Genomic DNA, 27,544 nt, shown 5'->3' with positions numbered 1-27,544 from the left:
AAGTGCGACAGCGCTGAAAACTGAAAATTGGTCTGGGCAGGAAGGGGGTGAAAATGCCCTGTATGGAAGTGGTTAAAAACTTAAAACAGAACTAAAGGCAAACAAATTAATAGCAGGTAACCTCTTAATACCCAAATGCCAAATGTTCTGCATTATTGAGGGCTAACACAGTACAATACTCTATTACTGCTATCCGTTTTTTAAAAACTCTTTCCTTCAACGACCCAAATTCTCAAGAGTTACTTTTGACTCAAGGTTAACAGCAAAAAAAGAAAACCCCTGAAACAATTAAATATATGTTTTTGTACTAAACTTGTATATTTTTACATTCTGTTGTCTTTCCATAAAAACAGTAACTTTAAGTGATACTAAAGCCTTTTTTTGTTTTCAAATAACAAACATGTTATACTTACCTGCTCTGTGCAGTGGATCCTCCTGTTCTTGGGTCCCTCGCTGACACTCCTGGCTCCTCCCTGCTGCCAGGTGCCCCCACAGTAAATAGCTTGCTGTGGTGGCAGGCTCTTGACCCGAGGCTCTGTGTTTCCATTCACACATGGAACCTCGGTTTGGCCCGCCCCCTCCATCTCCTGATTGGCTCACTGGTTGTGATTGACAGCAGCGGGAGCCAATGGCTCCTGCTGTTGCTGGGAGCCAATCAGGAGTGCGAGTCCTCAGGGAAGCAAGGCTCTCCTGGACATCCTTGGTTCGAGAGGGAGCTCAGGTAAGTAATACGGGGGTCTGGGGGGCTCCAGCATGCAGAGGGTTTTTAACTTTCATCAATAGAATGCATAAAGGTAAAAACCTTTAGCTAGATTCAGGTACAATGGTGCAAACTTGCGGCGGCGTAGCTTAGCGTGTTTAGGCTACGCCGCCGTAAGTCAGCTAGGCAAGTACATGATTCACAATGTACTTGCCTGCTATCTTACGGCGGCGTAGCCTAAAGCGGGCGGGCGTAAGGGCGCCTAATTTAAATGTGTTTGAGGGGGGCGTGTTTTATGTAAATGAGGCTTGACCTCACGTTTTTTTACATTTTTTCCTACTGCGCATGCGCCGGGCGCCTACATTTCCTAGTGTGCATTGCGGCTAAGTATGCCGCACGGGCCTATTGATTTTGATGTGGACGTAAACAACGTAAATCCCGATTCACGCACGACTTACGCAAACAACGTAAAAAATTCGAATTTCGACGCGGGAACGGCGGCCATACTTGACATTACTATTCCAATAGGGCCTAGCTCTAACTTTACGCGGCCTATCTCTTACGCAAACGGCGTAAAAGTACTGCGTCGGCCGGGCGTACGTTCGTGAATCGGCGTATCCCCTCATTTACATATTCTACGCCGACCGCAATGGAAGCGCCACCTAGCGGCCATCCAAAATATTGCAATCTAAGATAGGATGGCGCAAGCCGTCCTATCTTAGATATGTTTAAGTGTATCTCTGTTTGAGCATACGCTTAAACATAAGTCGGCGTAGATTCTGAGTTAGGTCGGCTTATCTACTGATAAGTCGGCCTAACTCTTACTGAATCTACCTAACTGTGCCTTCACAACCACTTTAAACTGATAGTCCAATATACTTTTAGTGGCATAAAGCTGCAAACTGATAATAACCCCTTAAGATTCATGGTTTTCTCCTGCCAGTTTTTTTTTTTACTAAAGCCCATGTGTCCATGAGGCCTTAGTGTACCAGGGTTTCTATTATAACCAGGTGTGACCTAAGAGCTAGAAGATAAGTAAAGAGTTAGCTCTACACCTTTTTTCCTATTGTAAAATTAAGGTTTGTTGTCTCTATTTATCTCTCTTTTGCTATTTATATTTGTATATATACAAATATTTATAATTGTCGTTCTTTTTACAGACTTTCACCGAAGCTATCAAATTCAACAAAACGTATGGGATTTTCGAAGTACTCAGCGATTTTCCAGATCAGCTGAACCAGCAAATTAAAAAAATGTTGCAGGAGTATCAGCCCCCAAACCCCATCTACGATGCCACAAGAAGCATCACTGGACACAAATCCAAAAAATCCTCTGTTAATGATTTACAGCTGAACATTGATAAACATTATAGCATTATGGTAAGCTGTACTTATTATGCATTGTCTACTGTCTTAACCACTTCAATACCGGGCTTTAAAACCCACCTCCTTCCCGGGCCTATTCTGGCACTTCTTTCCTACATGTACAAATCCTCATTCTTTTGCTAGAAAATTACTCAGAACCCCCAAACATTATATATGTTTTTTTAGCAGACACCCTAGGGAATAAAATGGCGGTCATTGCAACTTTTTATCTTGCACCGTATTTGCGCAATAATTTTTTAAACGGCTTTTTTTTGTAAAAAAAACGGTTTCATAAATTAAAAAATAACAAAACAGTAACGTTAGCCCAATTTTTTGGTAAAATATGAAAGATGATGTTACGCCGAGTAACTAGATACCTAACATGTCACGCTTTAAAATTGCGTACACTCATGGAATGGCGCCAAACTTCGTTACTTAAAAATCTCCATAGGCGACACTTTAAAATTTTTACAGGTTGCCAGTTTAGAGTTACAGAGGAGGTCTAGTGCTAGAATTGTTGCACACGCTCTAACGCACGCGGCGACACCTCACATGTGTGGTTTGAACGACGTTTACATACGTGGGCGGGACTTACGTGTGCGTACGCTTCTGAGCGCGAGCTACCGGGGACAGGGGCATTTTAATTTTTTTATTATTATTTTTTCTTTTTTATTTTACTTATTTCTTTATTTTTTACACTTTTTTTTACACTTTTTTTTTTTTCAATCGCTTTTATTCCTATTACAAGGAATGTAAACATCCCTTGTAATAGGAATGTGCATGACAGGTCCTCTTTAAGGAGAGATGCAGGGTCAATAAGACCCCACATCTCTCCTGCAGGCTGGAAAGAATGAGATCGTGAAAAAAAATTCACAGATCTCATTCAAACTAGCCGCAATTGCGGTTTGTTTACTTACGGGGACCCGGGCGTGACGTCATCACATCGCGCCCGGGCCTCCGACGGTCATAGAGATGACTGGTGACCAGATGGTCACCAGTCTTCTCTATGGCAAACATCCAGCAGACGGCGATCATCTCTCCGGGCCCCCGGTGGGACGGGAGAGCCTGGAGAAGCACCGGATGGCGGCGGGAGGGGGGGATGTCCCCTCCCGCCGCCTGTAAGAACGATCTAGTGGCGGAACCGCCGCTATGATCGTTCTTACGGTGCGCAGGATCGCCGCCGCTAAAAAATGATATCTCAATGATGCCTCCGGGTGCAGGCATCATTGAGATATCCCCCCCGCAAAGCCCATCACGTCATATGACGTCCACCCAGGATAACAGGTCCCCGTTTTGGACGTCATATGACGGCGTGCGGGTGTCAAGTGGTTAAATTAAAGCCCAACTCAACTTTTAGCTTGAATCAGCTAAATGCATTCTAGGTGAATCAAACCAAATGGTGTGCAAAATCATACAGTTCATTTTCTTTAAAAATCAGCTACTGCTAGAGTAGAATGGCCTGTTCCCTGCCAGCATGTTGTAGAGAAAGACCCTTCCCCAGGGCCGTCTTAATAGCATCATGAGCTCCTGGGTAAAGTAATGCTCTGGGGCCCCTATAATGAAGACAGCGCAGGTAAACAGACATCAAGTAGGTAGGAGGCAAGTGGAGCTTCCCCTTTTGGGTGGAGCTCCGCCTTAACTACATGAACAATCATTCTGTACAGCAAAGTAACAGTGGGAGAATACTACATACATAAAGTAACAAAGCTGTCCTGTGCATATAATATATCTGCTAGAATGATGACTCCCCAGCACTATGACCCCTCTATGCCCTAGAGGGAGCATCCCTCCAGGCATTCATAGCCTTTCGGTGCAAACAGTGCTGGACAGCCTGCTGTGTCGACGGTGCTGCCGACACAGCAGCTCCCACTCCAGCTCCTACCCCGCAGCCTTCGAGTCCTAAGAATTCAAGCTGCATGGGGTGGGGTCAGAGCTTCACTGGTGCTCAGGCCCTGCCCACCCCTGCTGGCTGTGGAATAATAGGTATCGTTCTGCACAGCACGGCGCACCGCTGCCAGCCTGCCTTCCCTGTGTATTCATCACTCTCTGTGCCATCATGGGGCCCCCCAATTTCGGAGCAGCGTGGGCTCAAGGACCAGCTGCCTTGGGGAAAGTGCAGGGGCCTCCCATGCAGCTGGGGCCCCTGGGCAGTGCCCAGGTGTGCCCTCTCATTCAGACAGCCCTGCCCTTCCTCCCTGTTTGAAGGCAGGGTTCTTTTTCGGCAGAGGTCTGACACACAGCCAGAATTCTCCAATCATCAAGGAGCATAACCTTTATTGATTGGAGAGCTCTGGGTGGGGGTAATAGTGTTGGGAAAGAGGAAGGGGGAGGAGGTTGCTGGACCTCTGCAGAGAGACCACCACTACTATACAGAGAGCAAGGCTGCTTCTTTGCAGCATGCTGGCAGGGAATAGACTTTTCTACTCAGGCTGTGGCTGCTTTCTAATAAAAAGGAGCTGAAAGCTTTACATACCTTTTATTTAATGTGCTTGGAATGTATTTAGCGGGTTTCATCGAAAGGTTTATTTGGGCTTTAATGATACATTTCAGTCACATTTAAAAATAAATAAGAAGGAGTCAGCCTACTTACTCAGTACTTCAGTTTCACATGCAGATATTACTTTAGTACACAAATCCACCCCACTTCCCTTTGTCAGTACAGGGGGTCCCCGACTTACGAACGCCCGACTTACGAACAACTCCTAGTTACGAACGGGACTAATCGGCCATTTTTGACGGCGGGCACATTTGACGGAACATCAGAAAACTACGTATCTCCTGTTCTGCGCATGCACAGCCATCGGAAAACATTTGGAAAATTACGTAATTGTCCTTTAGCCGAGGATCCCCCCATGCGCATGCGCTGCTGCAATCAGCGGCGCATTGCGAGGGGAATATCTCCTAAACCGTACAGGTTTAGGAGATATTCTTTATACCTACAGGTAAGCCTTATTATAGGCTTACCTGTAGGTAAAAGTCAAAAAGTGGGGTTTACAACCACTTTAATATTTTGCCTTTAAACAATTATAAAAGCGAGAAGCTATTTAATAAATAAAAATAAATATGACTAATGAGACTGATATCTTACCAACAATATATTATGCAATGATGACCAATGAACTGATTCTGAAATCAGGTGATCAGATCAGATTCTCCTACATTTGCACATTTACTCTTGTACATTTGTGCCAGGATTCTTGAACTTACTACAAATAGGTAACTTTTGTTGCAAACAAACATATAATCCTGATTGGTGGTTTGTGTGTTTCCAGGTAGACTAATCCTTTTTTCTTTTTGAAGCTGTCAACAAACAGTTAAATTAAATGAAGCATTCCCAGGTATGTTACTTTGGATGCCATAAATAGGACAGCTCACAGTAGTAATAGCCCAGATCTCTGTGTGTGGCCAATATTGTTAATCTGTTGTTGCTTAGATGCTTGTTTGTGATAATCCTCTTAGTCACTATTCATAAACTGGATACATTGTATGTTCCACAACAAAAAGTCACACCTTCCTTTATCAGAAGTGCCAAAAGAAGAACTACTCAATTTAACAGTAAGGTTCACCTAATACCTAAACAGAATTCAGTTTAAAATAAGCTTCAACGTTTACCATTCAGCTTAGTCATTGCAAGAAGCACTAACTGCTCCCAAATCAAAAATATTTATTTAATGACTATGGCCCGGATTCATAAAGCACTTACGCCGACGTATCTTGAGATATGCCACGTAAGTGTAAATATGCGCCGTCGTATCTATGCGCCGGACTCTGAAACCAAAATACGCCTGAAAATAGGCTTCATCCGACCGACATAACTTCCCTACCCCGGTCGTATCTTGGGCGCATATTTACTCTGGCCGCAAGTGGCGCTCCCATTGATTTCCTATTCACATATGCTAATGATGTTTTAGGTACTTCTATGACGCTTGGCCTATCATTTGCATGGGGTCACGCCTCATTAGCATGGCTCACGCTCACTTCCACCTACGACGGCTTACGCCGAGGAAACCCAGCGTATCTTTAACAGCGAGTGGGAGCGAGTGCTTTGTGAATCCAGTGCTTGCCTCTGTGCGCTGCGCCGGCGTAGCGTAAAAGAGATACGCTACGCCGGAATAAATATGCGCCAATGTATGTGAATCCGGGCCTATGTATATAACATGCTGTGCAAAAACCTATATTTTTATTTGTGAAAAATATACTACAGCGCTAATTAAATAATCAATTCCACGTGCACCTAAATAAAAAACCAAATAATATAGCTGCTATCTTGAGTGATACCAAATCCAAACAGTGAAACATATAAAATATAGATGCGCTAATATTAACTTAAAAGGTGATAAAACGTACAAAGAAAACTAATCAGGGAGAACACTCCATAAACTGTGAATTACTAATATGTCCTTAATTAGTGCACAGTGATTAGCAGGATTCCATGCAGGGAAAAAAAAAATCACTCTCTTCAATCTGAATGCTAATCCAGCCCTCCACCGCTGTGATCAGATGATACAGGCACTCACAGACAGGGATTGCATGAAAGAAAAGAGAAAAAAACCTCTCATTGCGCAATATTCGATGACAGATCAAAAAATGTAATCAGAGCATTGACATATGCACTCACGAATCCCCGCTTTCAGTAAAGCATGAAAACGCCACTCAGTATGCTGTTTCCTCAGCTCGATCCGATGCACTCAGATTCGATCGCAGGCTCCTCCTTACGCGTTACGTCACAGGCACGCGACTTACTCATGGGTTCCTACCAAAGGTAGGTAGGAAGGTAGGAACCCATGAGTAAGTCGCGTGCCTGTGACGTAACGCGTAGGGAGGAGCCTGCGATTGAATCTGAGTGCATCGGATCGAGCTGAGGAAACAGCATACTGAGTGGCGTTTTCATGCTTTACTGAAAGCGGGGATTCGTGAGTGCATATGTCAATGCTCTGATTAAATTTTTTGATCTGTCATCGAATATTGCGCAATGAGAGGTTTTTTTCTCTTTTCTTTCATGCAATCCCTGTCTGTGAGTGCCTGTATCATCTGATCACAGCGGTGGAGGGCTGGATTAGCATTCAGATTGAAGAGAGTGATTTTTTTTCCCTGCATGGAATCCTGCTAATCACTGTGCACTAATTAAGGACATATTAGTAATTCACAGTTTATGGAGTGTTCTCTCTGATTAGTTTTCTTTGTACGTTTTATCACCTTTTAAGTTAATATTAGCGCATCTATATTTTATATGTTCTATATTTTTATTTACTTATCTAACCCCCTAGTTACTGAGGGTAAAACAAATCCTAACATGTGTTAGTAAAACCGTATACGTCATCACAACTACTTAAACCCCTTTCACACAGAAACCTCCGCTAAGCAGAATCCACTTGCTCAGCAGATCTCTCTGCTAACCCCCTTGAGCAGGCGGATGACAGGTCTGTGTCTTCTCCACTATGCAGAGCGGACAAGGACACAGTCCCGCTCACCTCTATGGGGCAATCAGATGGAAACGATGCCGCCTGTGCGTTTCCATCCGATCCAATCCGTTTTTGATGGACATGATTAGATGGCAGCGAGTGTCAGCGGACATCCGCCTCTCCATAAAAGAGACTGGAGGGTCCGACCAAGTCTGCCTGAAAAAAGAACAGGTGAACCTGATCGGACAGCCCATGGGAAAGGATCCCAAGTGTATCAAGATGAATTATACCTTCAGGACAAATTGGGATTTCATTTAGTGGCCCAAAATAGTAAAAAAAAAAAAAAAAATTTAAATTTCGCTGTATATTTCTTGCTATTACCATAACCTACCACCAAAGAACAACCCAAAATAAATCTTTTTGCTTCTGATGATCGCAGCAATACCATGTACAGGTGCAATATTGGGTTGGCCCACCCTTGTTGAAGCTATAAAAGCTTCAACTCTTCTGGGAAGGCTGTCCACAAGGTTTACAAGTGTGTCTATGGGAATGTTTGACCATTCTTCCAGAAGCACAATTGTGAAGTCAGGCAGTGATTTTGGATGAGAAGGCCTGCCTTGCAGTTTCTGCTCTAATTCATCCCAAAGGTGTTCTATAGGGTTGAGGTCAGGCAAGTTCCTCCACCAGAAACTCGCTCATCCATGTCTTAATGGACCTTGTTTTGTGCACTGGTTCAAATATTTTGGTGGCGGGGGGGTTATGGTGTGGGATTGTTTTTCAGGGGTTGGGCTTTGCCCCTTAGTTCCAGTGAAGGGAACTCTTAAGGCGTCTGCATTACAAGACATTTTGGACAATTTCATGCTCCCAACTATGTGGGAACAGTTTGGGGATGGTCCCTTCCTGTTCAAACATTACTGCACACCAGTGCACAAAGCAAGGTCCATAAAGACATTAATGAGCAAGTTTGTGGTGGAGGAACTTGACTAGCCTACCCTCAACTCGATAGAACAACTTTGGGATCACTTAGAGCAGAGACTGTGAGCCAGGCCTTCTCGTTTAATAACAAAAAGATGGCCCCTGCCCTCACCTATAACTGGGCTTCACAGCAAGGAGCCCATGGAAGGGGCGCATGAAAGACAAAACCAGAGAAAATTCCCAGCTCAACTCACCAACTAGTTTGCTTCTCGTCCAACATCAGTGTCTGACCTCACAAATGCGCTTCTGGGAGAATGGTCAAACATTCCCACAGACACACTCCTAAACCTTGTCGACAGCCTTCCCAGAAGAGTTGAAGCTGTTATAGCTGCAAAGGGTGGGCCAACTCAATATTGAACCCTACAGACTAAGACTGGGATGTCATTAAAGTTCATGTGTGTCTAAAGGTATTTCTACCCAATACTTTTGACAATATAGTATGTGTATGTTCTTTGTACCTGTAGTACAGGGCAGAAACAATGGTGTGCCTTTTGCTTTTTTTTTATCCTACCTAAAACACACTGACACTGAAAGGAATTTAAACAATACTTTTTTAAACAAAATCCTACCCAGAATATACCTACCGTACCCTGACCTTTAACCCTTACATTGATCCTAACACTAAGACTGGCACTGACCTTGATCAAACCTTGATCTAGCTATTTGTTTCTTTATTTTTAAATGTTTTGTATTTTTTTACACACTTTTGTTTATTTACATCTTCTTCTCCTGCAAGGAGAGAAAGGTCCAATGTATCTTCCTTTCCATCCAGAACGGAAAACAAGCACGGGGGCAGGCTGCACAATTTCTGATCCCTGTAATAGCCAAACAGAGGCTATCACAGTGATAAGGTGACCCAAAAACGGGAGTACCTGGTCCCAGTCATTAGTATGAGACCCGGGACTCCCAGTGAAGCCTGGTCCGTGTTCTGGGAGCGCACATTGCAGCATGCTCCCAGCACAAAGACAGGTACACATATATGTGGCCTCACAGATAAAGACCAACGTCAATGAGGCTGTATATGTGCGCATGGTCAGTGAGAAGGGGTTAAAGTTGAAGTTGAATTAAAAATATTTTTGGGTATACAGTACCAGGAATATATCTTGCATCTAAGGCCCTTTTCACACTACAAAATAAATCCGTTTTAATAATCCGTTTTAAAATCCGTCAGATAATGTTAAAAAACGGAAGTTATACGTCCTTTTAAAATATCATTAAAGTCTATGGCATTTTTTATTGTTCCGTAAAGATCCGTAATAGTCCGTTATAACGTACGGACGTTAGTTGTAACGGAATATGTGACGGGTCTTGCACTATTTTTTGTCCTTTTTTTGTCCGTTGCAATTAACGGATATATTAACGTCCGTTATATTTTAACATTGAAGTCTATGGCGCACGGACGTTAGTAAATGTCTCCGTAAATGTCCGTTATGTTAACGGACGTTAATTTTACTGAGCATGCTCAGTAAAGACTTCTGGAGCTGGACTTCAAGAAAGGGTGAAATGGTTTTTATTAACGGACGTTAGAAAGGAATGATATAACGGATGTATACGGATATATACGGATAAACATTATCCGTTTTCAATAAAGGAAGAATGGTAAAATATTTATCCGTATGTATCCGTTATTAAATCCGTTAATAAACGTCCGTTAATAGGTGTAATAACAGTAGAAACGGATATTATAAAACGGACATACAATCCATAGTGTGAAAGAAGCCTAATGAATAGTATCCAAGGTCCTGCTGATTACTGTAAAAATGATCACTTCAGTGATACTGCATCCTCTTTACTGCAAGTTTCTGGTGCTGCATGGATTAACTGCCTCTTAACTCTCTGTAAAGCTGGCCATACACTAGTACATTTTCGAACAAACATACAATTAACGATTTGGCGAATGTCGTTCAAAATTTCATTGTAACTATTTTGGAAAAAATAGGCTTACTGAACAAATACCACATACACTGTTAGAAATTTGGTTAAGAATGTTTTTCTCATCAAGCTCCTTCAAATTTTCTCATCAATGCAGGTGAAAGGGAACATAGATTTGACCCCACTAACAACTGGAAAATCTAATAAACATTCACAATATGAATTTTTTTAAACTAATTTTTACAAGTATAGCGCCCTGCTCATCCTCCCCTTCTGCCCCACATGTCCATTTATAAAATGCCTGGTTGTATTTTTTCACAGAATGCAGTGCTTTCTGTGAATGGAGGAGAGACGTATCAGTGATAGGAACCCTCTATTTCATTCACAGACCAAATAACTAAAGATAAAATACATATAATATATATATATATATATATATATATATATATACCTATCTGTGTAGCAATGTAGCAGTGAAAGTATTGTGACTTCAGCGACAAATAAATACATAACACACATTCAGCTAGAAAACATGTTAATGACTTATTTGCGTTTTTCTAAGTGTCTGAATCGGGAGCAAGGAGTTCAGTGGGTTAAGAAGGAGAGGCTTCCAGCTTTTTTAAAGAGTGATTGCTATTTTGAATACAGGTACAGTAAACTATTTTTATTTTCTTTATAAACTTTGTTCCTAATGTCTCTAGTTGCCATCTACAAAAAAAAAAAAAAACATGCCTTTAAAGCACGCTATACAGCATAGTGCTTGTGCAGAGTCATTTGTCCCTCTATATGAGGTAAAATACCTGGTTTATCCTGCTTGTTCTTGTGTCCCCCTGTGTGCTGACCACGGTACTTTTGTCTGTTGATTCATTAAACCGTGGTCAGTTTATGTGCCACTATCAGCCCGCTGTCTCTCTCTCTCCTCCTCTCCCCCTCCCTCCCTCCCTGTCTGTCAGCCATTGAGTCAGTGCCAATCTGCTCCCCGCCCCTCTCCTGCTGCTATTCTGTGTAAAATAACTCTGTGTAATTACTAGAATACCTCTGTTATATGCAGCTATGATGCACAGTGCCTTTGTTTTATAAAAATTATGTAGCTCCATTCCTTATTGCAGAGTACTGCTGTGCAGTCACCTGACCGCCCACTGCTCTCCTCCCGGCTGACATCAGTGGGGCATCTCAGTCCCTCCCGCTGTAGTCCTCAGATCAGGAAAGTAGAGCGGTATGACGTCACGTGACTGTACAGTGTCGCTCTGAAATAATATATTGCACTGCATAATTTTCATAAAACAAAGACACAGGTTTATTTACTAACAGCAAATCCACTTTGTACTACAAGTGCACTGAAAGTGCACTTGGAAGTTTAGTCGCTGTAGATCTAAGGGAAAGATCTGAAATGCATGTCTCCCTCAGATCTACAAGTGCACTTGTAGTGCAAAGTGTATTTGCCTTTAGTAAATAACCCCCACTGTGCAACATAGCTGCATATAACAGAGGGGATTTTAGTATTTACACAGAGTGACTTTACAAGCACTTTAAGGCCCCTTGCACACAGGGCTGCCTGGATGCAGTGTGTACCTCCCACTGTTTTAGTGCACATTTTATGGGCCCAGGAGGGACAAGTACAGCATCCATTCAAAATCTATAGCAGACTGAGGTTGCGCAGGGCTGAGCACTGTACCGAGAGTCATTTAGGACCTTGCACATTCAGGACCTTACCCCTTTGTCTCTGAATGCACAGGTTCAGGGCAGGACTTAGGGTGGTGGGGGCCCCTGGGCTTGAGTGTTGAAGGGGCCCCCTGGATCCGAGAATTGGGGGGGGGTCGAAGTTGTTGAGCGGGGGGGCGAATTGAAGTTGTTGAGCCGGGGGGGGGGGGGGGCGCACTAAAGTTTTAAAGTTGTTGAGCGGGGGGGGGGTTTTGCAGTTGTTGAGCGGGGGGGGGAGTGCCTCTCACCTGTGCCAACAGCCGGGGCCACAGACTGTCATTAGCCCGGCTCTCGGCTTTCTTCCCTTCAGCAGCCACAGTCCTCCACACACCGCTCCGGTTCCTCCTGCTTCCGTGCTGCCTCCTCTTGAAATGCAGGAAAATTAACCCTTTTGCGGGACTGCGGGAAGAAGCTGTCTGTGTGGGAAAGTCCCGCAGAATCTGTGCGTGTTGGGAGGTATGCGCAGGGCCGCCATCAGGAATTTTGGGGCCCCTTACACAGCTTAAGGCATGGGCCCCCTGGAGCAGAGAACCGCCTGAAATTGAGAAGCGGGGGGGGGCCTTTACAAAAAAAAGAAGAAATAAAGAAAAAAAATATATATATATATATAAAGGGGGGTAGCCATCTGGGGCCCTGGGGACCTCTGGGCCCTTCCTTTAATAAAAATAAAAAATAAACCTCTGGGCCCCTTAATAAAAAAATAAAAAAAATAAACATTTATAAAAAAATACATAAAAAAAGGGAGGTTGCCTCTGGGCCCCTGGGGACCGACAGGTCCCTAAGCGCCACCCAGTACAGCATTTAGCCCCATCCAGCTGAAATCTGCCATAGACACATGACAATGGTCTGCTTTTATTTGTATAGGTTAAAACAGTTGTTGTAACTGATTAAAAAGTTTTAGCTGGAGTTGGGTTTTAATTTGTTCTTTCTTACATGCATCCATCTAAGACCTCATGAGGAGGTTGAGGGGGAGGAGGATGAGGGGGGGAGGTTGAGGATGATCGGATGGACCTTGCCAGGGAAATCCTTGGCCTTTTGGATGTGGCTCCCCCTGAGGATGGCAGCAGTCAGGCCTCCATCAGGGGTAGCCCCTCCCACTCCTCCCCCAACAGGGCTCCCCCCCAAGGGTCTCTCTCTCCCCTCCTCCCAGGCCACAAGCCTCAGCTGCAGGCAGGAAGGCCACCCAGAAGACCAGGGGGGTGGCCGAGTTCCTGCCTGCAAATCTTTTGTGGGACCAGGCCTGTCAGACCCAACATCTGGGTCAGGTCACCCGGACTTTGGCCCAGATGGAGGACAGCCTGGGCTCCATAAAAGACTCGGTCACTGAATTGAGCACAAACTCGTTGGCGGTCATAACTTGTTTTGTGACCTGCAGGCCGCCACAGCAGGCGTGGCCCTGGAGGCGAGTGCCCTGACCCAGGCTGTCCACGCCAATACCCAGGCTGTCCAGGCCAATACGGCAGCCCTCACTGTCTGCTTGAACAGGATAGCCGTGGCCTTGAAGGGCAGGCCAGCAGTTGTACAGACACCAGGGGAGGCTCCTCCTTCCCCTGCTCCCCCCCATGAGTCTCCCCTGGTTGGCCGTGGCCGTGGCCGGCCCAGGCGTAGCTCACGCCGCCATTAATTTTGGGTGTACTTTTGATTTTTGTTTGTTTTCTTTTTTTTTTTTTTATTCTACTGTGATTATGATTTGTTATATTTTTGTGAATGATGTATGAATGTGGGGGTGACATTCCTGATGAAAAAAGGGTGTCACCCTCATTTTTGGTGGAGTAGGGATCCCCAGGACCAGGGAGAAGTGATCCCAGGTCCATGTGAAGGGTGCATGAATGCACAGTGACATAATTGGAGCCTTGGCGTGGCGTTGCTGCTCCCTAGTACCATGCGGGGTACTTCGGTCTAATCCAATTCGATGAGGATGTGGGGTGTGTGTGCTAGGGACCACAGTGGTGTGCATGCATGCATTCTCATTGTGCCATGTTTAATGTGTGTGTTTACTGTGCAAAGATGCCTTCTGCGAGGCGTCTCCTGGCTGCTGTTCCCTCAGAAGAGGGGGTACCCTCGGTCAGGGGGGGAATGTCTGGTTGGGGGGTCAGGTCATCACATATGTCAATCTCCAGGCCCCTTTTCACTGCGAAGTTGTGCAGCATGCAACATGCACCGATGATCTAGCACACAAATTTTGGGGAATACAACAGGGTACCCCCAGACTTATCCAGGCATCAGAAACGGGACTTCAGGAGGCCAAAGGTGCGTTCCACCACTGCACGGGTACGTATGTGTGCAGCATTGTAGTTTTACTCTCCTGGGGTTTGGGGGTTCCGGAATGGAGTCATGAGATGGGGTCCAAGTGCATATGCAGAGTCACCTGGAAGGGAAAAGACAGGAGGATGTTAGTCATGCATGTGCCCCTCGTGATGTCTGCATCATGGGGGGGGGACAGTCATACCTGACACCCATGTCACTCACCAACCAGCCAGCTGTCCCCATACACGTTCTGTTCAAATTCTCTTGGGATGTTGCTTTGACGTATTTATGAAGCTGTCATGGTTGGATCCTGTGTGTTTGGCACGGACATGCCATATGAGGTATTGGGCATCGACTATCACCTGTACATTAATTGAATGCCAATGCATCCGATTGCGGTACATGTGCTCTGTCTCATGGGGGGGCTGTGGTGCCACATGTGTGCAATCAATGGCCCCCACAGTTCGTGGGAATCTGTCATTGTCTTCATCCGCAGGTCCTCCTGGGTGGGTTTGATGATTTGGTTTGCCATGCGTCTCAGGATTGCAGGGACAACCTGGTGCACACATCTGCTAATGGAGGATTGTGACATCCCAGCCAACAATCCACTTGTGCGCTGAAAAGAGCCAGTGGCAAGGAAATGGAGTGTTGCCACTACCTTGACCAGTGGCTCCAGTGCATGTGAGCGGTGTGTTGGGCTGGTGATGTCATCCTGCAGGGTTGTGGTTAATTCCATGATGGCTTCAGGGCTGAATTTGAAGTTGCGATACACCTCAGGCGTCTGCGGTATATCCTCTCCTGTGCCCACCTCCTCCGTTCCCTCCTCCTTCTGCGTTTCTCTAAAGTCACTAGTATAGCTATGAGCATGGATGCCCCTGGCATGTTGGCATACAGATTGTTGTCCTGCAAGTGTGTGTGCTCAGCTCTTCCCTAACGGTGTTGCTTTAGCTGACCTGTACACGGCTGGTGCAAAGTTAAGGCACTTTTTATAAGGTGTAAATTTCCGCCGTGAAACTAGCAGATGCGCACAGGGCGTAGCCTACGCCGCACAAGCGTACTTTTGTGGATCGCCGTATCTCCCTCATTTGCATATTTAACTAGCAAATCAATGGTGTGTCTAGTGTATTTTGCGCTCCAAGATGCGCCGGTGTAATCGTTTTACGTCGGAACGGAAAAAAATGGTTTTCAGGCGTATCTCGTTTTGAGGATACGGCGCATAGATACGCGCGGCGCTTTTTTGAATTACGCCGCGCATCTCTAGATACGTCGGCGTAAGTGCTTTGTGAATCTGGCCCTTTGTTCTTTTTGTCTATGTTCAATAAACATCTTTCTGATTTAAAAAAAAAAAAAACGCTCTCCATCCAACCTCACTGAGCTCGAGCTGTTTTGCAAGGAGGAAAGGGCAAAAATGTCAGTCTCTTGATGTGCAAAACTGATAGAGACATACCCCAAGCGACTTACAGCTGTAATCGCAGCAAAAGGTGGCGCTACAAAGTATTAACTTAAGGGGGCTAAATAATTTTGCACGCCCAATTTTTCAAAAATAGCCCAGTGCGCATGCTCTAGTTCTCGGTGGAAAACGTCAATGACGCCGACGTGTGCGTCATTGACGTAAAGTCGTATTCAAGAACGACTTAGGAAAACGACGTACCCGACGGGAAAAGAAGACGCGGACCCGACGCCATACTTAACATGGCATACGTGGGACTGGCGTAAGGTTACCCCTCATATAGCAGGGGTAACCTTACGCTTACGCAAACGACGTAAGCGACGGTTACGCGACGCAAATTCGTTCGGGAATCGGCGTATTAGGCTCATTTGCATAAACAAATGAGACCTGAATGTAAACGCCACCTAGCGGCGAATTACATTTAAGATCCGACAGTGTAAGTGACTTACACATGTCGGATCTTCAGCGTATCTATGCGAAAATGATTCTAGGAATCACTCACATAGATACGCGGGTCAAAAAAGAGAGATCCGACGGAGTTTCCTGAGATACTTCGTCGTAACTCTACTCAGAATATGGCCTTCTGTCCCACTTGTTGTTGATTCTTCAAAAAAAATTACAGTTTTATATCTTTATGTTTGAAGTCTGAAATGTGGCAAAAGGTCACAAAGTTCAAGGGGGCCGAATACTTTCGCAAGGCACTGTGTGTGTATATATATATATATATATATATATATATATATATTTTTTTTTTTATTATTAAAGGGCCCAGAGGTCCCCAGGGCCCTGGATGGCAACCCCCCTTTTTTTATAATTTTTTTATATATATTTTTTTTTCTCAATTAGCGGTGGCATCCCCCCACTCTTCTCAATTCGTGGCAGCCCCCCTGCTTCTCAATTTCAGGTGGCAGCACCCCCCCCCCCTGGTTCTCTGCTCCAGGGGGCCCATGCCTGAAGCTGTGTAAGGGGCCCCATAATTCCTGATGTCACCCTGTTAAAGGAAGTGGAAAAGTAACAGATCTATTGGCAGGGTTAACAGGTCATTAAACTATATTACATTAACTGTGTTAATGCTATTGGCAGACTGTGTTTCATATATTCGGTATATATATTATATATATATTTTTTGCCCAGAGTTGCACTTTGGGAAGATTTACCAATCAGCTTCCAGGTTTTAATGGTTTTAACGTTTAAGGTTTTAAGATTTTAATGTCAAAGGTTAATTGAACATGCTGATTGGTTAATATGCACTGTGCACCAGTGTTAAAAAAATCTCCATCTTTGAGTTATATTTTATAGTTTGTTTTATTTATTTTTTCTCATATCACCAGACCTATCCTCTAAGGCCATTCATTTTGTGTAAATACTATATACAACTGTAAGAAGATAGAAGGAAAAAGCTAAAAAACAGCATTTGGAATTTAATAGATTTATCATTTTTGTTTTCCTCCCCTCAACTCTGTGTTATGGAAGGCTGGTATAAGAAAGAATGTGTTGAATGTTTTAAGTGTTGTTAAACATTATACGATAAGTGGTCATGAGATACCAAATGTTACCATGGTTACCCGAGGCATGGCTTTGTCAGGCAGCTGTAAAATGTGAGCACGGCAGAAGACCAATAAAGAGGGGAGTGGTGAAGATTTATGTCTGGTTTAACAGTTTTGAGGATAATGGCGTCTTCATGTTACCATGGATAAAGTATACAATATTCAGTTTGACTAAAGAGAGTTTAAACAGTGGCGGCTGGGGCTCAAAATTTTTGGGGGCGCAAACAAACGAAAAAAAACAAAACAATTGCAGTCTCACTGTGCCCATCAAATGCAGCTACTGTGCCCATCAAATGCAGCCACTGTGCCCATCAAATGCAGCCACTGTGCCCATCAAGTGCCATCAGTTGTCGCCACTGGCCCATCAATTGTCGCCACTGGCCCATCAATTGTCGCCACTGTGCCCATCAATTGTCGCCACTGTGCCATGCCATCAAATGCAGCCACTGTGCCATCATTTATCGCCACTGTGCCCATCAATTGTCACCATTGTGCCATGCCATCAAACACAGCCACTGTGCCATCAATTGTCGCCACTGTGCCCATTGTCACCACTGTGCCCATTGTCACCACTGTGCCATCAATCGTTACCACTGTGCCATCAGTTGTCACCACTGTGTCATCAATTGTCACCACTGTGCCATCAATTGTCACCACTGTGCCATGCCAAACGCAGCCACTGTGCCATCAATTGTTACCACTGTGCCCATCAATTGTTACCACTGTGCCATCAATTGTTACCACTGTGCCCATCAATTGTTACCACTGTGCCCAGCAATTGTAGCCACTGTGCCCAGCAATTGTCGCCACTGTGCCCAGTAAAATGCTGCCACTGTGCCCAGCAATTGTCGCCACTGTGCCCTGTAAAATGCCCCCCCTGCCTGGCACTTACCTTTCTGGGGTTAGCCGTGCTTCTAACGTCCCTCGATGACGCTTCAGCCAATCAGGTTACCGGTAACCAGAACCGGTGAACCCGATTGGCTGAGACGCCTGTCACTCTTATCCAAGGAACGCACCCCCCGTGTGTCCCGAGGATAAGCATCTGGAAGCCGTTTACAGCCTGAGGGCTGTAATCGGAAAGCCTATCAGAGCCGCTGTACACAAGTCCCTCGGAAAAAAATCAAAAGTACAAACACGCATGCTCTGAATCAATGCTAACCATAAGACAACATTAGCAGAAGTTGCCCAAAGGGTGGCACTAAGGAGCTGAAAAACCACGTAGTACGTCTAGTACATCACTACGTTCATGTTTGTTGGCTAACAAAGTTTTGCTATCTGTATGCAGAACAAGTTCACTGCCAACACCCTTCATACAAAATTCTACATATTTGTCCGATGGAAATCCGATCGTGTGTACAAGGCTTTAAACTGGGTATTGTTGCACTCTGCAGGCTGCTTATTCAGAAGGGGTGCCTCCCATGTTTCTAACAATAAAAAAAAACACTGCAAGCGTGACAAATATTTTTGAACATTTTGGATCACGCACAAAATTCTATGATTTTGCAACTATATACTACTCCCAGGATTCTTTTGCTCAGACTCCGGTGGAATTTAAATTTGGGACTTTAAAGTGGAAGAGTGTGAATTCTCTAGCTTGGACAATACAACAATGAAAAGCTGATCGAGGCTTTGGCCTTCCTCCATTCCAATAAAAATTGTTTGTTCTTTTGCACTGTTGTGTTCCTGTTATATCCCCTCATTCCTTCTGGTGATAACATGATTACAGGGCAAAAAAAGAAATGTTCCCAATAAGGCTACAGCCAACAATAACATGTTTTTGTAAAGTGCATCTGAATGAATTATTTAATCCCTCTGCAACTCATAAATCAATATTATTTTACAATTTCTTCTTTATATACTGTATATATGGCTATACTTTAGTCAACATTTTTTTACCCAACAGCCATTTAAAACCTCTTAAAGCTATTAAGTAGGACTGTGTTGGCAATGTACATTGTTCACAGCTATTTTAACAGCATATATATATAGTTTTCTACATTCTCAATTCTATAGCACAGCTGATGTCAATATCTAAAGTATATCTAATGCCAAATAAAATATGACAGGGGTTAAAACACTTCTTCATTCCATCCAAAACAAAACAAAAAAAGTTTTGGCTATAGGTATACTTTATGACTCTTTAAACAGTCCTTTTAGGCTAAACACACAGTTCTCTTTGATGCAGGTATATAAATCCTTTGCCTTATGCCAAACAAGGTCTCATTAATTGTGACTGTGGTTTTCATTTACTCTCAAATTGAAAAAGTTCTCAGTTGGCTATATATAGATGTGTTGGGGTTTTCTCTTACTACGTGCTCTTTATATACTATTGTTCCTTAATCCACATACTGTAATCCCTGTCTAATTATAAAAACGTTCTTGTTGTTCCAAAAAGATAGAATCTAAAGCTGCCCATAGATGGATCGAAATTTGTCCAGTTCAGGATGAATTCCGATCCACGTATGGCCACTGTGGTTGTACAGAAAGCGATCCTCCAATCAACTTTTGTACAACAGCCCTGTTGAATTTAAGACAGTAAATCAGTTTGGGGAGATTATTATAGCATCAGAATACATTAATCAGCGCTGCAATCAATAACTATAGCTTGCTTCGCTAATCAGTGTATTTTGACAGCAAGGAAGTCTCCCCGATGTCAGAATAAGATGACACAGAGGGAGGATTCCCCCATCCACATTGAATGTGTGGATGGGGGAATTGGGTCAATTGAACAAAAAAAAACCCCTATATATGACCAGCTTTAAAAACTGTTCTTAAAGGAGTACAATACACTCATTGACAAATGACCTTCCCCTAGAGTTGAAAAGAGGTCCTGTAATTTATTGTATCTTTCCACTAGCCAGTGTGTAACTTCTAAACACATTTTAGAGTTCCTTTCATCTCTTTAATAGGGATGAGCCCGATGTTCAAGTCAAACGTAAGTTCTACTCGAACATTGGGTGTTCGCCCATTCGCTGAATTTAGAACATTACGAGGCATTCACAACAAATTCGAAAGCCACGGAATGCACCATGGCATCTTATGAATGGCCAAAGCATGCACCTGACCTGCATGCTTTGGCCAATCACAGCACACTCTGCTGAGAGAGACATAATTGGCCAAAGGGTGCCTTTGGCCAATCATGGCTCAGGGGGCTAAGTCCACGCCTCACACTATATAAGGCTGCTGCTTACATGGCGGCCTTATATAGTGTAATGAATGAAGAGAGATTAAGCAGCTTAGTGGCGTGCAGGCAGTGTAATTCACATATATATATACATACCCAGCCTTGTGTGTATATATATATATATATATATATATATATATATATATATATATATATATATATATATATAATATAGTGTATTGAAGTGATTAAGGGGAACCCTGCACCAAAATTAATAAAAAAATGTTGCGGGGGTCCGCCCCAAAATCCATACCAGGCCCTTCAGGTCTGGTATGGATTTTAAAGGGAACCCGTACTTAAAATTTTAAATAAAATGGCATTGGGGCCCCCCAAAATCCATACCAGACCCTTCAGGACTGGCATTAGGGGCCCCACAAAATCCATGCCAGACCCTTATCCGAGCACACAACCTGGCAGGCCACAGGAAAAGGGGGGGACGAGAGAGCACCCCCCCGTACCAAGCCATATGCCATCAACATAGGGAGGGTGCTTTGTGGTCCCCCCAAAGCACCTTGTCCCCATGTTGATGAGGACAAGGGCCTCATCTCCACAACCCTTGCCTGGTGGTTGTGGGGGTCTGCGGGCAAGGGGGCCCCCAGATTCCGGCCCCCCTCTATGTGAATGGGTATGACCTACTCATTCACCAAAAATTATGGCGCAGACGGCCCCAAAAAAAGTCAAGGGCGGGGCCACCCAGTGATGTTATTAGGTGACCCGACCCCTCCGTTACATCAGCACATAAGAGCTTTCAAACCCAAAAGACGCCAGTCACGGAGATGCCTCCCATGGAGGCAGAGTTTTTCAGTTTTTTATTTTTCAGGATTGAAGATAGATGGACATAGCGGTACACTTTTAAAAAAAATTGTGCAAAACTGCCTCCTGTCATTTTTACTTGTTTGAAACTTTTTTTGGTGAATGGGTAGGGGATTGTACCCAATACCAATTTACATAGGGGTGGCGGGATCTGGCGGCCCCCTTGTTAATCTGATAAGCTCCCCACTCGGAGACCCCCACAATCAGCGACCTGCCAGTTTGCATGCTCGGATAAGGGTCTCGTATGGATCTTTTTTACATTTTGGCATGGGCCTGGTGATGGACTGGGGGGGGGGGAACCCACGCCGTTTTTTTTCAATACATTTTTTATGTATATTGCCAGGATCCGGCAATACATTACAGCCGCAAGCAATTTTAAATTACATCTTTTCCTTTAGAGGCCTACTTTACAGGCAGACTAAGGGAAACCGCCAAGCACGATATTTAAAGGAATATTTCATTTTTATTGTTTAAATCTAAGCATTATTAAAATCACTGCTCCTGAAAAAACTTCAATTTTTAAAACTTTTTTTGCATTGATACATGTCCTCTGGGGCAGTACCCGAGTCCCAAAACACTTTTTTGGCAATAACTTGCAAATAAGCCTTTAAAATTAGCACTTTTGATTTTTCATGTTCATGTGAATTGTATTTTCTACAATATATCTGCTTGGGAATGGAGAGGTATTAACAAAAAAAACACAGTCAGTGCCTCCTGCAGTTGTGATTGTTATCTGCAAATCTTAACTATTCCTGCAACACGTTTCTTGCCTCCCTTCTTACCTTCCAAGACTTCCTAGTGGTCAGTGAGAGTGAGGCCTCGTACACACGACCGAGTTACTCGTCGGGCGAAACACATCATTTTCCTCGTCGAGTTCCTTGTTAGGCTTGTTGAGGAATTCGACAAGCTTGCTTTGCGTACACACTGTCAAGACAAAATCTCCTCGTTCTCAAACGCGGTGACCAACAACACATACAACGGCAAGGGAAGTTCGATTTCACTGGCACAACTCTTGGGGCTGGTTTTGCTAATGTGTTTGCTAATGTGTTTGCATGTTAAAGTGGAGGTTCACCCAAAAATCAACTTTCTGCCATTAGATCCAGCATACTGCTGACATCTGCAGTATGCTGTTTTTTTTTGTGCTTATTGTTTTATCAGCCGTTGTTATCCGGCTCCGAGCGGGGATTCCTTCCGGGTATAGGCGTTCCTAAGCCAAGCGGAGTTGATTGACGGGCTGCTAAAGCGCGTCACGCCTTCCAAAAATACCCGAAATGACACTCGGGTGTTTACGGCGCCTGCGCAGTCAGCTCTACACGGCAGGCGTAGGCGCCGTATAGCGCCGTAAACACCCGAGTGTCACTTCGGGTATTTTCAGAAGGCGTGACGCACTTTAGCAGCCCGTCAATCAAATCCGCTTGGCTTAGGAACGCCTATTCCCCACAGAAATCCCCGCAACGGCTGATAAAACCATAAGTAAACAAAACAAAAAAACAGCATACTGCAGATGTCAGCAGTATACTGGATCTAATGGCAGAAAGTTGATTTTTGGGTGAACCTCCGCTTTAAATAAAAGTTTGGTAAGAGACGATTTGCACTTTTCAGTCTGTTACAACTTTAAAAATGTGTTATCTCCATTACAAATGCTACTTTTACTCCCGTCTCATACTTTAATCTGAGCAAGCGTGGGTTTCTTAGCATACACACGCTCGAGTTTCTCGTCGGAAACCAGCCTGACGAGGAACTCGACGAGCCAATTTGAGACTCCCATCGAGGAAATAGAGAACTTGCTCTCTTTTTTGCTCGTCGAGTTCCTCGACAGTTTCCTCGATGAAAAATGTACACACGACCAGTTTCCTCGGCAAAAAAGCTCTCCCACCAAGTTTCTTGATGGATTCTGCCGAGGAAACTGGTCGTGTGTACGAGGCCTGACTATGATAAGACAGAACCAATAAAGAGGCCTGGAAGTTGAAGAGAGGTACAACTTGCTGAAAAACGCTAACAAACTGTGAAAAACTGAGCTATTCAGCGTTTATCAGCGATTTAAGCCATAAGCAGGCCGCCTCTTGCACTACATAGTTGAAGGTAAGTCTAAAGGAAATTCAACAAGAAAATTGTATAATGTATGCCCAGCTTTATCTTCATATTGATATTACTGCCCTCCTGAACCTTTTTCAAACCTTTGATATATATATATTGATGGTTTTATTATTATCTCCCCTTTACCTTAAATAAACAAGAATGGACAACTGCTAGGCAGTGTAGAGGATAAATCCAAAGCAAAAATAAAAAATGTTTTACCTTCTATTGGGTCTAGTGAAAGTGGCAATTTTTTTAACTTATAAATATAACTTTTTTTTACATAATATCATGTCATGGATTCAATAATTGCTAAATGCATAGATAAATGAAACTCTAGGTTCTCAATTCTTTCATAATTACAGTAAATAAAGCTTAATGGTCCCTTTGGCTTTTCCTTTTGGTGGTTTCAGACTTGCTAAGCTGATGTCCCAGGTAAAAGTGAGGCATACAGGAGTTAGTTTACAGCTTGATCCTCAGTACCAGCCTTGGATACACAAACGAGAGGTAGAGCCATCCCCATCCCCACAAACGGAAAATGAGGAACTCATGAAGAAATTCTTTGTTACTCTTGGACAGGTAATGCCCAGCTCCAGCCAAAACTTTTTTTCTTTTTGGAATGAAATAGATATAAACTATTGACTATGGAGACATTTATTTGACCTGCATGCAGCTGTTGTAAGCTTTTTTAAGTTTTAGTGATGCAAGGTATAAAAAACCATGGCTTCTGTGCAGTAGAATGAGGTATGATATGAAGTATAAAACCCTTGCTTTTTATGGCATGTGATGGAAGTGATGAAACGTACATGCCTCCTGTTTAATATATCAGTACTGTAATGTATGTATTTTTTACTAGAGGGTTATTGGTTTCTCTTGGCCTACCTCAATATAACCTGGTTTTACTATCTAGTTTCTCAATAAGCATAGTTCCATGGAAGCCGCGATTTCTATATTTTGCAATGAAGATAGATGGCAAATCTGAAACAGCTGCAGGTATCGTGGATAAATTGGTCTATATTTAGGCTGTATTTGGCTATAAAACCGTGATTCTGGATGCACTTTTGGCCACTGAAGAATATAGGAATGATTTGTATTTCTTCTTCCACTATAGTAAAATAAGGGATAAGCCCCTTGTTTGGATTTGTGAGTAAGTGATGATGATATGTGAATACCTTCAGTTTTATTACAATGCTGTATTAGTTATTCTCCCATAATATAGATTTGTTATTTAGGAGAACGGAGATAATCCTGAAGTCTGTGGCTGACTAGTTAAATATTTAAGTTTATGTTTTTCCCAGGCTTCTTTTACCCAAACAAAAGAATGGTTTACAATAGCAAAGCAAAATGAGCCTACGACAACCACTGATTCATCTTTTGGACCCATCACCTGGGAGCCTGCACATGGTAGACCTTCACTGTACAATGGATATAATAATCATGGTAAGTGAGAATGCATTTCATACACAGCACTTTCAGAGCCAACGATGATTAATTTGGTCAAAATTCTAGCAAAAATAAGGCTTATGCCGCATACACATGTTTGAACATTCCGACAAGAAAAGTCCGATGTGAGCTTTTGGTTGGAAATTCCGAAGGTGTGTATGCTCCATCGGACTTTTGCTGTTGGAATTTCTGCCAACAAAAGATTGAGAGCTGGTTCTCTATTTTTCCGATGGAAAAAGTTCCTATCGCCAAATCTGCTCGTCTGTATGCAATTCTGATGCACAAAAAAACACGCATTCTCAGAATCAAGCAGAAGAGCCGAACTGCCTATTGAACTTCATTGATCTCGGCTCGTCGTACGTCTTGTACATCACCGCGTTCTTGACGGTCGGAATTTCCGACAAGATTTGTGCAACTGTGTGTATGCAATACAAGTTTGAGCCAACATTCCGTCAGAAAAAAATCCACGGTTTTCTTGTCGGAATTTCCAATAGTGTGTACGCGGCATTAGTATATCCAGGTTTAGCATACCCAGCAAGTGTATGTCTAGATGTTGTCTTTTTACCTTGTTCCTGTACTGAGAAATATTACTCCCTGCGACATCAGCACCAGGCTTGTGAAATTCTTGCAACTGCTGAAAGCTCAGTCGCTATTAATGTAAGTGTGCCCCCAGAAATACATCTCCCAAAAGCCAAGCGTTTGGGCAGGCTCCTGGGAGTCAAGGTGGCAGCATTATTTTGCTAGGAATTAAATCAATGTAAGCATATGGAAAGAGTTATAGGGGGGTGGGATATAGGCAAACGTCTGTAGTCAAGCAATCAGAGCTGACAACGCTGGTTGGGATTTTGGTGCAGAAAAGACACCTTGTTGTCAGCTCACTAGAGAAGGTTAGGAGCACACTGCATTTCTGGCAATTTAACAGGTATTTTTCTGTATTTGTAGCATTTTTAAAGCAATAAAATATGGAGGGAATAGGGAACTGCTTACCTTCTGCCATGTTTTTGTAAAACAAATTGTGATAAATAGAGGCAGAGAACAGAGAATATTATGATAGTAAAGACAGGTGTGAAGCAGTCAGTACTTTCCCTTATGCTTCTCTGATATCTGTATATTTTGTATAGAAATGAACAGTCTATGTTGTCCTTATGACGCGTACAGACGGTCGTTTTTTGTGATGAAAAAAAACGACGTTTTAAATCATGAAATAAAACAACGTTTTTGAAACATCATTTTCAAAAACGACGTTGCCTACACACCATCGTTTTTTCACAATGCTCTAGCAAAGCGAGGTTACGTTTCACCACTTTTTTCCATTGAAGCTCACTTCATGACTAGCTTCTGGGCATGCGCGGGTTTAAAAACGTAGTTTTTTGCTACACACGGTCAATTTCTGTGAAACAAAAAACGACGTTTTGAAAAACGACACAAAAAATTCGAGCATGTTCGAATTTTTTTTTGGTCGTTTTTTTGAAGACATAAAACAAGGTTTTGCCCACACACGATCATTTTAAATGACGTTTTTTAAAACGTCGTTTTTTTTCATCACAAAAAACGACCGTCTGTACGCGGCATTACACTCTACAAAGCTGAACATCAATATTTTAAAAACAAATTTTATTAATGCAATGCAGTACCTACATTTTTCCTTATATTAGCTTCATGTGATCCCCTGTACAGGAAGCCTAAAGCTGGGCTTAGACGGTTAGTTTTTTTTTCGAGGCAGATGGAGAATCCCTCCTGCCAGGACATTATATTCTGACAGCAGCTTCTGCTGCTGTCAGGATACACTGATCAAACGTTTTTCCAGCATGTGCGTTCAACAGAACAACCTTCTATACTTCCCAAACTCTGATACGGCTTGAGAATGGAGCTTCTGACATGAGAAGGGAGCAGACTGAGTATAGTAAATAAAATGTAAAATGATGAGCGCAATAATAAACTAATAAAAAGTGAAGAATAGCAAGTGCAATAAATGCTAAATATAACTGTGAAATAAATACAACAAAGTGCAATAAAACAGCACAAAATGTCCCAAATAATGATATTCTGTGATCTTCGGGCCAGATCCACAAAAGGGATACGCCGGCGTATCTACTGATACGCCGTCGTATCCCTGTTTCTATCTATGCGACTGATTCGCAGAATCAGTTACGCATAGATATTCCTAAGATCCGGCAGGTGTAATAGTTTTACACTGTCGGATCTTAGGATGCAGTACCTCGGCCGCCGCTGGGGGCATTTCTCGTCGAAATTCCGCGTCGGGTATGCAAATTAGCACTTACGGAGATCCACGAAGCGGTTTCCCTTCGTGAAGTCTCCGTAAGTTGTTAGTTTTCAAACGCAAAATTAGGGCTACTTTTACAAAGTGTAAAGTTAGTACACCTTGTAAAAGTATACCCTTCTTTCCCGAGGCGATGTCAAATTTTTTTTTTCCCGCCGCATCTTTTTTTTTTCCCGCCGCAACTTTTTTTACCCGGCGCGATTCACAAAACTCGGCGCAACGTAATTTCGCGCAATGCACGTCGGGAAAATCGCGTCGGGAGCATGCGCAGTACGTCCGGCACGGGAGCGCGCCTAATTTAAATGGGACTCGCCCCATTAGATTGGGCACGCCTTGCGCCGGACAGATTTAAGTTACACAGCCAAAAATTTCTAGGTAAGTGCTTTGTGGATCGGGCACTTAGGTAGAAATTTTGCAGCGGTGTAACTTAAATAGGAAGATTTAAGTTAAGCCCGCTGGCTGTGGATCTGGCCCTTCGTGTATAAAACT

At 43.4% G+C, this 27,544-nt stretch overlaps 1 protein-coding gene across 1 annotated transcript in view; it reads left to right on the top strand.

The window, feature by feature from the left end:
- Window positions 1-27,544, top strand: part of RGS22 (regulator of G protein signaling 22) — a 169,180-nt gene that overhangs the window by 21,365 nt on the left and 120,271 nt on the right. Inside the window, exons 4-7 of the mRNA XM_040354637.1 lie at window positions 1,861-2,079; window positions 10,876-10,961; window positions 23,745-23,910; window positions 24,630-24,771. Coding sequence (XP_040210571.1) covers window positions 1,861-2,079; window positions 10,876-10,961; window positions 23,745-23,910; window positions 24,630-24,771 — 613 coding nt within the window. The remainder of the gene's footprint in view (window positions 1-1,860; window positions 2,080-10,875; window positions 10,962-23,744; window positions 23,911-24,629; window positions 24,772-27,544) is intronic.

This window comes from Rana temporaria, chromosome 5, assembly GCF_905171775.1.
Source record: "Rana temporaria chromosome 5, aRanTem1.1, whole genome shotgun sequence".
In the NCBI taxonomy this organism is placed as follows: Eukaryota; Metazoa; Chordata; class Amphibia; order Anura; family Ranidae; genus Rana; species Rana temporaria.
The sequence above is the reverse complement of the archived record's forward strand: the minus strand, read 5'-3'. Positions and strand labels throughout refer to the sequence as shown.